This window comes from Cetorhinus maximus, chromosome 2 (assembly GCF_964194155.1).
Source record: "Cetorhinus maximus chromosome 2, sCetMax3.hap1.1, whole genome shotgun sequence".
Classification (NCBI taxonomy): Eukaryota; Metazoa; Chordata; class Chondrichthyes; order Lamniformes; family Cetorhinidae; genus Cetorhinus; species Cetorhinus maximus.
In genome coordinates, this window is record NC_135880.1 from 132,271,346 (window position 1) to 132,284,444 (window position 13,099).

Consider the following 13,099-nt stretch of genomic DNA (forward strand, 5'->3'; position numbering starts at 1 on the left):
TTCCCCTCCAAGCCACACACCATCCTGACATGGAACTATGTTCCCGTTCCTTCACTGTTGCTGGGCCAAATCCTGGAACTCCTTCCTAACAGCACTGTGGGTGTACCTACACCACATGGACTGCAGGGGTTCAAGAAGGCTGCTCACTACCACCTTCTCACAGGCAGCAATCAATGCTGGCCTAGCCAACGATGCCCACATCCCGTGAAAAGAATTTTAAAAAGTTCACTGGCGGCATAGTAAAAAAAAAATCTTCTTTGAAAGTACCATTTCACATTGGAAATAAATGATGTTATGATTTTTTTTAAGCAAAATCACGGGGCAGAATTTTTAGGTCACCATGCGGGCGCGCCTCTGACCTGATTGGACGCGCAATCGCTCGCGATATGTCAGTCGGCGAGTGCACGTGAGTGTCAGAAGCGCGCCCACCGACAATTAAGAAGACAAGTAAAGCTGCTGAAGTTCCAACTGTCCCCAATTTTTTGTGGTCCATCCAACCTTATGGTTGGCAGTTGAGCAAATCTGCCAGGCGGACTTTGCATTTTTGATGAAACCTCATCCAAGGGCGGGATGAGGTTTCTGTTATTAAATAAAAGAAAAAGAAAAATCTATGGACAAAGTTTTTAACATGCATATGTTCAGGCAACTGATTGTGATGCTTGGATTTTTTTTTTGTGATTTTAAAACCTTTAACTTTTGCCCACATTATGTCAGCGCCCGCCCTCTTCCTGCCCCCACCTTGGCAGCGCTGAGCTTCTCAGCGTGCCTTTCACACTGGCCAGCCAACGCAAAATCGTGGTTGGGGGCTGATCGCGGTCGGCAGTCCGTTCCCCAGCTGCTCCCGGGCCTGCCGATCGCACCCGCCCGCCGACATAAAAATCCTGCCCATAGAATTACACAACACTGACAGAGGCCATTCAGCCCTTTGTGTCCGTGCCAGCTCTCTGCAACTTAATACCCCCACTTCCCTGCCTTTACCCTGTAGCCCTGCAAATCTTTTCTCTTCAGATAATTATCCAATTCCCTCTTGAAAGCCACCATTGATCCTGCCTCCACCAAACTCTCAGGCAGTGCATTCTAGATCCTAACCATCCACTGTGTAAAGAAGTTAGTCTCATGTCACCTCTGGTTCTTTCGCCATTCACATTAAGTCGGTGTCCTTTGGTTCTCAACCCTTCTGACAATGGGAACTGATTCTCTCTATCTGCTCTATTCAGCCTCCTCATGATTTTGAAGACCTCTCAACCGCCTCTTCTCTCAGGAGAGTAGCTCCAGCTTCTGCACTCTGTCCATGTCACTGAAGTCTCTCATCCACGGAACCACTTATTTTAAATCTTTTCTGCAGTCTCTCCAGGGCTGTCATATCCTTTCTAAAGTGTGCTGCTCAGAATTGGACGCAGTACTTCAGTTGAGGCCGAACCAGTGTTTTATAAAGGTTCACCTTTGTACTCTCTGCCTCTATTTATAAATAGAGAGGGTTACCATTTAGCAGAAACTGAACTGGACCAGCCATATAGGGCAGAATCTTCGGGTAGTGGCAAAGTTGGCGGCAGCGGGACAGGAAGTGCACAACCCTTCCGCTTGGGGGTGGAATGGCTGGCCATACAGTATCATGCAGCGACCAGCCAATTGGCTGTGGACTGGTGAGGACCGCAGTGAGTCATGCGGTGGGGTGGGCAAGAAGTCAACTGCCCGACCATTACCTCACAGAATTGAAGGTCCAGGCATCATATTTAAAGGGTCCCCGGAAACTCATTCACTCCCTGCACGCCAGGGGCACTCTGACTCTCTGAGTGGGCACCTGCAGTAAAATCTGCTGGTCCTTCCCCCTCCCCTTCCCCCCTGGGTAACCTCAATGGCTAGCTTCTTTCAGGAATGGTGTCACACAGAAGTCAAAGAGTGGCCCCACGGTTCAGCAATGCCTCGCTGCAGGGTCCCCTTCAGGCCCTCCAGGAAAAGTGGGCGGTTCTGTCTCGCTGGGGAGCAGCAGGAGGTCCTCCCGTCTGATCAAGGCAGCCTGGACGGAGGTTGCAGCATGGGTTAGCTCCCATGGGGGCCAACTCTAGAACCTGGGTGCATCACAGGAAGAGGGTAAACAATCTGCTGCGCTCCCGCCAAGGTAAGTGGCACCGTAGAGTCATTGCAAGGCAACACTCAAAAGGGCAACAAGCAGTGTAAGTGTGAGAATGCAGAGGGATGTCAGATAAGAGTTTGTGCTGCAGGCCTCACTATCAAATGGAACATGCGGAGTGTGTGGGAGCCACTTCATGCTGTGAAGTTGCAGGGCATGTGGGTGTCAAACACTTACTGAAGAGGGCTCAGCTACTGTCATAGGCATGCATGCTCATAAAGTGGTCATGCAGCCATTGAGATGAGATTCAATCATCCTGTCTGTCTGCAGGAAAAAAATATTCATAATACAGGGGAGTGTTCTAAGACTGGAGGAGGAGTCCCAGACATCCGAATCCTGACCCCAGCTGAGGAGAAGGTCGCAAAACTTGCCAGGAAGGACAGAGACAGAGCATGTGCTGATGGAAAGACCGGAGTTTCTCAACCTTCCAGTGAGGTTGCATACAGTCCAGTGTTGACAAATGGACATACAGGAGTAACGCCTGAAACGTAGTTGAGAAAAGGGATTGTGCATAACTATCAGCTAATTCTTTTTGCTCTCACTGCAGGTTCTCATAAGCAAGTCAAATTCCAGGATGAGAAGACAGCCTTCCCCCAGCTCCACCTCCACCTCCTGCTCCACCTCCACCTCAAGCACCACCTCTAAGGATATGGCACCGAACCCTCAGAAGATGCACCGCCACGACTTTCCCCGGCACCCTCCACCAGCACAGAGACATTCGCCTTGGTGGGCATGCATTCTAGATTAGGCTCGGGGTCACAATCTGGTGAGCACATCACTGACGTGTGCTTACAGCTGATGGGTGATGTGACAGCCAAGATCTCTGACAATTGGAGGACTGCTGGAGACCAGGCCCAAGCTGAGCTCCGTGCGGGTGACAAGCCTCGGGATTCAGCCATAAGAGACCAGTTGGAGATGCAGAGACAGGCAGGGGAACATCAGGCAGAGATGCCAGAGGCCATGCGCAGACTTGAGTGAAAGGTGGAGGAGTCAGTCCACGTTTTGACTGCTGTCATGGCCCCGGCATGCGAGTGTGTGGCTGCCTCCATGGAAAAAGTCGCGACTGCCTTGGAGAGCCAGGTCCAGCAAAACATGCAGTGGCTACTGGATATGCACCCAGACCTCCACTCCATCATTCTAGCCATGGGTGCAGTGCAGGTGTGGCTTGGCGAGAGGGGGATGAGACAACTCCACCCCTCCTCCAGGTGCCTCTCCTCTTTGAGGGGGTCAGGGAGGAGGAGCGCCAGCAAGGCACCCTGACGGCTTCATCACGGGCCACTCAGAGTGCCTTGCTGCTCGACCTCCCCTCTGACAGTGCCCCCATCACCTCCAGCAGGCCAGGCTGAGGAGGGTGCACACACACCTGTGCCGGTGGCCCTCAACAGGCTGGAGACCTCTAGGCCTCAGACAATCAGAGGTCGGCCACCAATGTCATCTCAGGCAATGGGGTATAGCAGTCAGCAGGCTGCCCCCACATCAGCTGTTGATGTCGGAGATGCACTTAGGTGCAGTGATAGGAAAAGAAGATTAAGAAATTGTAACATGGGGCATGTGTCTAATCACTGTGTACACAAAATACACTTGTAAACATATGTTTAATTTCACTTCATTCATCTATGTTATACTTTCATTATGTTGCAAGTTGCTACAATGGTTTTAAGGGTGTTGCACATTGTTCCTGATCTGTCTTAGATGAAGTGGGCCTATGGACACACCATTTATTGTGTCACATTGTCAGTCGTGGCATCTCTGAGTACCCTGCATGTATAGGATTGAACCTTGGGCATCATTTGTAAAGTTGGTGGCTTGGAACACATCTAGCAACCCAGTTCAGGTAGTGTTCACCCGACTACCATCCCTGTGGGGCTGCGGTATGAGCAGTATCTGCAGCTGAGTCATTGCATGTCTTGCTGGTGTCCACATGACAGAGTCCTCTGCAAGGCATTGCCCCCATTTGGAAAATATGTCAGTGAGACATGTGTGACTCCCTGCTGAATTACAAGTGTATGTGGCTCCCAATTTAGCATGCATATGGGCCTGCTTGTGCCAAGGGACAGATGTCAGAGGTTGTGGGAATGTACAGTGTTCCGGTTCTGCTGTCATCGGCGCTGCGATTTTGTCTTAATTGCAGCACATCTAGTGCCAGTAGAATGTGTCTTATTTCAGATTGGCAAATTCACAGGATCACAATATCAGCAGTGTTAAGGTGAAAACATCAACTTTATTGCAGCCACCAAATCAAAAGTGCAATACCATAAAACAAAGGTGTCTGTGCCCTTGAGAGAACCCCAGGCTTCCAGCCACCAGAGGGTGATGACCTATTGTGGCGTACTGATGTTGCAGTGCCTTACTTGGCTTGGAATCTGGTGCCAATGATGGTGTCACGGGCCTGCCTGCCGAGTTGCATCATCGCCTTGGTTTCTTCTGTCGCATACGCACCACTCACTCCCTCATCAGCAGCATCATCTTCTCATTCCTCCTTGTCAAGGAGGAGGCAAGAGGCCCCTCCATCTGCCCCTCTGCAAATTCTTCCTCCCTTTGCTGAGCAAGGTTATGCAGGGCGCAGCAGACCAGAATGACCCTGGGCACTCTCGCTGGCGAGTACTGTAGCACTCTGCCTGAGCAGTCCAAGCAGCGGAACCCCACCTTTAGCAGTCCAATAATCTGCTCTATTGATGCCCTTGTTGAGGCATGGCAGGCATTGTGCCTCTTCTCTGCTGCACTTTGTGGGCTCCACACTGGTGTCATTAGCCAGGTCCTCTGTGGGTATCCCCTGTCATCAAGGAGCCAACCCTGCAGTTAATGAGGGGGAGGAAACACTTTTGGCACCTGTGAGTTAGTGAGGATGTATGAATGGTGAGAGCTCCCTGGGTAGCACACACACACCTATAGGATTTGTTTCCTGTGTTTACAGGTGGCGTAGAGTGGCCAAGTTGTACTATTAGTGATAGAGTTGAACTGCAAACACGTCTTGAGTGGAAACATTCAGTTTTTTTAACAATATACTCAACAGCACCTACACATGTACTTTCAACTCCAACTCTAACTCTACATTGTCTGCTGAGGTAGCCCATGCTACTCTCCTATTGGTTACTACGGATCATGTGATCTTCCCTAACAAGTATTATTCTTAAAGGTACATTATACACTAAATAAAACCAGAATTACTACAACAGACGAGCTATAAATTCAGAGAGTGAAACCCCTTTCGATTTATGAAGGCTGCTGGCTGATCCCAGGGAGCTCGCAGTGCCATGTGTGTGCAGTCAATTGCCCCTTGCAAGAGCAGAAATCCTGCTCTGGCAGAGAATTGCTGCTTGGCTCTCTGGGTCTGATGTAAATCTTACAAATGCATTCTCTCTTCTGAACAGGGCATTGGTGACCTCACTCTCCCAGACAGCTCTGCCCCATGCCCCTTAGACTGCTTCCTCCCTCCCTCCCTGCCTCAGACAGCCCTGCCCTGTGCCCCTTAGAATAGAGCATTCGTCCCTCCCTCCCTGCACTGCTCAGCCCTGCCCCATTGCCTTTTGGCTGCTGCCACCTGATCTCAATCATGACCTGTTGCAGAACAGGGAAGAAGTAGCAGCTACTCACTCCAACTCCAGCAAGTACACTACCTTGCCTGACTGGGGTATTCCATGCATGTCCCCAGTGGAGGCGTGGAAGGAGTCACCAGTGTAGAAGTTCAATGCCAAGTTAACCTCCAACACTGCCGGCATTGGATTGCCTCCCATCCTCATGGATGCAGTTCTTCCTGGAGGAACTGGCATATGTGAGTGGTAGCAGCCTGCAACATCTCAGCTACGTTCGACATTGCCTCTCCAACATTTGCAGGTAACTGCATTGCCTGCGGTCTATTCGATTGTGCATCAATGCTTTGCACAGGTCCCTGGTTGCCAGCATCCTGAGCTGCTTGACCCTCTGTTGCTGCTCCCTGCTGCTGTCCTGGATGCTGATCTGCCTGGCCCCAGGTCACTCTACGCCAGTTCCTCCGTAGCTGCACCAGAGATAGCACAAGCATTGAGTTGACTTGACACATCACCAAGTGTACATCTGTGAACAAACTGCATGGAATGCTCTGGTCAGCACAGTCTTTGAGGCATTCCCTACTGCCCTTCTCCCAACTGGGATCTCAGCTGAATGAGACCCATGGGTCAGACAGCAATGCTACTGTGCTCAAAGGTGCACCATAGAGATGAAAACCTTACCATGGTTCCCATCCATTTAACTCATGATTATCAGGGTGTCCCCTTTAGTCAGCAAAGTGGGCTCACGATTAACTCCACCCCACAAAACGACCCTCCTCCCACTTCGAAGGAATGCACTTTCAGAATGACTGCGTTTCACGTAGACATTTTAAAAATGGTGCATGTCAGATTCCAGAACACCTTCTACCCTCCCCCTACCACCCACCAACTTCCTCCCATCACACTTGACCCACCCAACATAACCATTCCTCTCCCCCCATTACCCTTAATCCTCCCATTAACCTTGAGCCTTCTGACATCCCCCTGCCCTTCTGAGCCTACACCCATTACTGTCCCCATGCCCACTCTGACCCTGACTCTCCCATTATCTGTGGCACTTGTTCTATTCAATTCCATGCCCCCCACCACCCTCACCCCATGAGACCATCTGGTACCTGACCATGACCTTGGAATTCCCACTCTACCACATCCCACTTCCCTCTGCTCTCTCTGTTCCCTCCGCTGCCCACTACCCTCAGTTCAACTCCAAGAGCCCTAATATTGACAGCACCGACCCCACCCTTTAGGACCTTCTCCCTCTCAACATCCGTGCCCAGAAAGCCCCTCCCCACACCCAATGTTCTAGGCCTTTCCATCCTCTGCACATCCCTGCACCCTTGCCTTCTGTCTCTGCCTTGGACAATCTCCTTCATCCCTCCCTCCCTCTCCCGGACAGCCCTGTCCCATGTCCCTTAGACTACATCCTCCTTCCCTCCCTGTCTCAGACAGCCTCCCTCTCCCTGCCTCAGACAGCCTCCCTCTCCCTGCTTCAGACAGCCTCCCTCTCCCTACCTCAGATAGCCTCCCTCCCTGCGTCAGACAGCCTTCTTCCCTGCCTCAGACAGTCTCCCTCTCTGTGTCGGAGAGCCTCCCTCCCTGTCTCAGACAGCCCTGCCCGGTGCCCCTTAGAATGCAACCTTCTTCCCTCCCTCCCGGCCCCGCTCAGACCTGCCCCATTGCCTTTTGGCTGCTGCCACCTGATCTCAATCGTGGCCTGTCGCAGAACAATGCTCCCCAAAGGGAAGAAGCAGCAGCTACTCACTCCAACTCCGGAAAATACACTACTTCGCCTGCTGTAAACCACTTATATGCAGTCATGAATCTGGAGGCATGTATTTCTTGCTTGCAGAGGACTTAATTTGAAAGGTGCACTTAATTCTGACGAGATTGCCTTTTAAGGAGCATGCATGACATGCAGATGCATGCAAAAGGGCTTCCAGATGTTTGCCACCTTCAAATTTCTGAGTACATAATCCCTTAGGTAATCCTGCCATCGGGATGCTAATTTTTGGCCTCGCACACAATTAAGTTCCCCTGCCCACCAAACTTCTCATCCTCGAGAGTAGCTCAAGATTCTACCTCTTAAATACTTCGGCTACAAGAGCAGGTCAGATGCTGGAAATTCTGTGGTGAGTAACTCACCTCCTGACTCCCCAAAGCCTGTCCACTACCTACAAGGCACAAGTCAGGAATGTTGAGGAATACTCTCCACATGCCCGGATGAGTGCCGCTCCAACAATATTCAAGAAGCTTGACACCACCCAGGACAAAGTAGCCCACTTGATTGGCACCCCTTCCACCACAATAAACATTCACTCCCTCCACCACCGACACACAGTGGCAGCAGTGTGTACCATATACAAGATGCACTGCAGTAACTCAGCAAGGCCCCTTTGACAGCACCTTCCAAATGTGAAACTAAAAGGACAAAGGCAGCAGATGCATGGGAACACCACCACCTGCAAGCTCCCCCCAAGCCACACACCAACCTGACTTGGAACTTTATTGCTATTCCTTCGCTGTCGCTGGGTCAAAGTCCTGGAACTCCCTTCCTAACAGCGCTGTTAAGGAATGTTAACTTCTTATTCTATATTGTGTTTTTTAGGATCTAGCATGGGTAACACTTTGCGGGTATATATGTCACTAGAAAGTCATGTAGTGTACAGTATGTGACACCTCTAAACAATGTGCATGTGTACTAACTGAATTGCAACCTCAAAAGTGAATGATAGGTGTCATAGTGGCTCTTTGAGAAAAGCGTAAGTTTTCATTTTCTCCTTGCTCTTAAAGTGTTGTGAAATATCTTCATGCTGCGAAGATATGTAGCTGTAAGCAATCAGCTTACAGCTTTGAGCTCACCTGAACATAACACAAACATTGAATAATTATCCTCTCAGGCTTCAACAGCAGAAAGATATTCCAGACGGGAAAGTGTGTCAAAATCAGGTTGCACAGCCAAAACAAACCTTGTGCCAGTAAGAGAGAAAAACTATTTTCAAATATCGAACACTAGACACACAGAGCCATCAGACCCTTTTCCCCTTAATGCACTAAAATGCAACAAAAGCAAGTTCCTATTCTATCAAAGCATAACTTACTGCATAATAAAAATCATCAGTTGAGAATCATCATAAATCCATTACGGGATTTATTATAATTTAACTGAATGGGATTCCATTTCTTGTGAAATATTTAATTTGCAAACCCGTGCTTGCAAAACTCAAAACAGTGTCAAACATTAGATATGAATTTTTGCTAAATAATCCTCCAGTGTGCTAAGAATTACACTGGCAACCAATTTGAGATTGTCAGTCAGGCTCGCAGTGTGGTGCATTTGTGTGTACTGGAAGATACATATATTAATACACAGGGCCCTGTTCTTTGCAGGCAGAAAGAAGATGTGCACACAATGTGCCTGTTTCAGCTAAACAAAGTAAGTGACAGCCATTCACTGGTTCATTCCTCAGGGCAATGTCTTGACCAACCAGAGTCAAGCTGCCTGTTTTAAATTTCAAATAATGCTTGGAAGTTAACTGTCAGTTATGCTCAAATGGTGCATTCTCTATGACAATGCCTCTGCCAATCAGAGTCCACTTGCCAATCAATCAGCACTCTCCTCTCATACAGTATAAATTTGCTGTTTCTCCTGACATTGGTATTTTCTTGCAAATTGTCCTGATGAGTGCAAAACAAAAAGGATGTGTCTCTTTTGTCTGCGATGCACAAATCTTTAATTATTTATTTTGATTGCATAATATGAAAAACATGATACAACTTGACAGGCTTTCAATACTTACTAAAATCTTCGATACACTGTTTTTATTCCTTTGGGGTATTTCTTCATTGCTTTTGCTCTTTGTTGTTATCACCATGGAAACTACAGCAGTAGCCAACTGAAAGCACTGACCCAATTTATATGTAGATTTAGTGCAAGTTTGGCCTACAATTGAGTAATCCCTAGTTTCTAGGATTTTTATAAATAGAGGAAAATATGTGAAGCTGAGGGATGAGCTATCGGCTCCACTTCTGGAGTCATTGGACTTATAAACAAGTGACCAGGAATTCAAATTTCAATCTAAAATGCCATTTGATCACTCCTATTTTAGTTAGACGTGTACAACCAGTGCTTGGCTGACTCATTAGTTCAGCGCTCCAAAGTGAGAGTATTAGAAAATTGTCAAGACAGTTACGATTGTAAAGGCTCCCCTCCTGACATGTGTTTATAATACGGCATTTATGAGTGAGTAAATAGCTGAAACAATTCCGTTCTTTTAACTGAAACATGGTGGCAGTGCCAACCATGAGATTGAAAAGAGACAAATATGTAAATGGTAATTAAAAAAGACAAGAGAAGTCATCATCAGTGTTTTCAGGCCTTTTTTTTATTACTGTGAAAGAGCCATTTAACTCCCTCCAAATGTTATTATGCATTCATTATTATCTGCCATCATGAAGAAGCATCACCCAACTTCCACTGCTCTGTTCCCTAGTACTAGATTTTGCTGAGCTAGTTAATCTAATGCCCATTTTAAAAGCAATTTGAAATTGGTTTTGTTTTCTTTTTCTCAGATATGGGTTGAAGATCTGGTATCTTTTCACATATAATCTGATACAGTTCTGTGGATACTCATGGATATCTACAAATATAACTGCCAGATTCTTAACATTTGGTGAAGGTAAGGACCTTCTTGCTGTATATGTTTTCTTATATCGAATACTGGGGATGCTTTCTGTAGAGTTTGCTTTCTGTGGGGATCATTTACTGAAAGCAGATATTCAAATGTATTCTCATAAACTCTTCAAACTTAAGGCTTCAAACCATTCAGGCAATCTATGAAATTGTCAATACTGAATCTACTGGGGGCTTTTAACATGGGGTGTGTGTGGGTTTGAGTGCAGATGCAGGGGATAGGGTGGTTAAAGTAATCAAAAATGCAACTGTTGAGAAGCTGTTTCCAACCCACTGATTTCCAGGTTTAACTCTGGCACATTATCCTGATTGTGTGCAACACCCTTGGGAAGATGGTTAGCCAATTATGGTAATCTCTCAACCAAAACAATGAGCAGAATCTTGTTGAGGCGTTGGGGGTCTTGCCTGCCAGCTGTAGAGCCAGCTGCCTCTTTCCAGAAAGGCCTGCCTAACCACAAGCCTTTCAGGCAGTGCGAGGCCTTCCCCGGAATCAAGACCCGGGGGCAGAATTCTCGCCTCCCGAGAGCTGCTGGCCAATCAGAGGCTGGCAGCTCATGTGCTCAGCAGCGCCACAGGGGAAGTAGTGGCTGCTGCCAGAAAAACACCTACTGGACTCCCAGGGATGAGGGTCATGGGAAGGTGGGGGGTGAGGCAACAAGGGCAGAGGGGTGGCTCTTAGTGGGCCCTCCCACTTTCCCATTGTTGAGTACCTTAATTAGGCATTGGTGCCTTTGATCAAGGGCCCCCTCCGCTGCTGCAGGTGACAAACAGCCTACAGATGATGAATCTTCAAAGGAGATGATATCTTCTCAGGGTCCAGCATCATGGGACTCATGCTTACCATGCACCAGCTCAGATACTAACATGTAAATGGGACCAGTTATGCAGATGGTTGGACTTTCATCTGGTGACTCACTCTTCACAATTAAGCAAGAGAAGACAGTGTTGTCAGGAACAGCAGTGGACAGTCCACCTCAGAGACCGCAGGCCCCTTCAAGCTCTACTCAGCTGGACACAAATGCTGTAAGCTGCAGACTATCAATGAAGGGGATAATCATTGAGGAACAGCGGAAAATCTAGGATTGAGGCACAATGCTCCTGAGGCTGACCTCCTGGAAGATCTCCAGTTACACTTTCTTTTGCCCCCACCTCCCCCCACCCTGCCGCACTGCTAGGGAAGAGTATTTCTCTCCAGCTCCTCAACACCCCCCCTCCCATACCATCCTCAAGCACTATACCAAGGGAAGCATCATTAAAGTGGGAAGCAACCTTTGGTCATCCTGAATCTATTCTCACAGTTTGTCTTCTCATTTTCCAAACTCTCAACTCCTTCAAGTTCCACCTGTCAATTGTCCCTTTAAATTTCATAGGATTACATAGGATATACGGCACAGAATCAGATAATTTAACCCAATCAGTCCATGCTGGTGTTTATGCTCCACTCAAGCCTCCTCCCATATTTTCTTATCTAAATCTACCATCATAGCTGTTATAGAGTTGATTTTCCAGGCAGCTTTTCTTGGTGAAAACGTTGAACTTTATTTACAAGACAGCAACAGCAGCTACATGTGTGCATCTAACTCTATAACTAAAGAAGAAATCCTCCTAGAGGTTCCCCACACTGCTAACACATTGGTTTACACAGATCATGTGATCTTACAACAGGGGATTGTCCTTAAAGCTACAGTTCTAACTTTTATCAAAACTATAATTACTACATTCCTCCTCCTTTAAATTTTCTGTACATTTTGTATTTACAAGGATGATTACCTCATGACATTTCAATATTTACACAGGTAATGAAATTACAAGTTCAGTCTTTCAGGTGGTTTCCTGATGCGTGTGGAACGTTGTAGCTCCACGGCTTCCAGTTCTTTGACAGGAACCACATTCTCTGGAACCGCATTAACATCAGGTACCTCATTAGGCACAGCCAGTTCAGTGTCGTCCACTCCGACAGAGACATCGGGCTTGTTGATCCTTGCTTGAGGGATTTTAGCAGGAATCACAGGTTCAGCAATGGTTACAGGTGGAATATCATTTTGCTGGGGTATCTCTCTTCTTCTTAAATGATCTACATGCTTGCGGGTGATCCAGTCCTCCACTTCCATGTGTACAACAATGGTCCGGTCACGGAGCTTACTTTACCAGGTTACCACTTCGGTCCTCCACCAAAATTCTTTACATACACTGCTTCTCCAACATTAAATTGTTGCTCACAACTCAGCAAATCATGAGCAGCTTTTTGGTTCCTTTGATTTTTCTCCACCTTCCCCTTAAAATTGGGAAGTATCAGGCTTAGTCTTGTTTGAAGATGGCGCTTCATCAACAATTCTGCTTGTGTTGCACTTGTCACAGTGTGGGGGGTTGTTCTGCAGTGAAATAGGAAACGAGCAAGTTTTTTAGTTTCCAGCGATTCACCTGTTAACTTTTTCATTCCCACCTTTTATTGTCTTTTCGGAACCTTCTTCCTTTTTGTCTTCTTTCTATGACAGAGTTTAGTCTTGGCCTTCTTTTTGACTTCACTGTTGGCCAGACTTCTCTCAGGTGAAATTTCAACTTGTCTTAGTTCAGTAGTTGAGCTACCCATGATTTCATTATCTACTCCCCTCTTGGAAAGTTCTATGCCTTTTGCTTTCAAAGCCTCTTTAGCTTCATTCAGCTGATTCTTCAACTCTTCTGTTTCCTTTTCGTATCTGTTGGCTTCCTCTTGGCACCTTGAACATTGCTGCATCTTCTCTGCCAATTGGT

At 47.4% G+C, this 13,099-nt stretch overlaps 1 protein-coding gene across 1 annotated transcript in view; it reads left to right on the plus strand.

Annotated features, from left to right (window-relative positions):
- The window catches only part of hacd4 (3-hydroxyacyl-CoA dehydratase 4), a 61,748-nt gene that overhangs the window by 20,205 nt on the left and 28,444 nt on the right, over nucleotides 1–13,099 (plus strand). Inside the window, exon 2 of the mRNA XM_078569473.1 lies at nucleotides 10,228–10,334. Within this exon, the coding sequence (XP_078425599.1) occupies nucleotides 10,228–10,334 (107 nt within the window). The remainder of the gene's footprint in view (nucleotides 1–10,227; nucleotides 10,335–13,099) is intronic.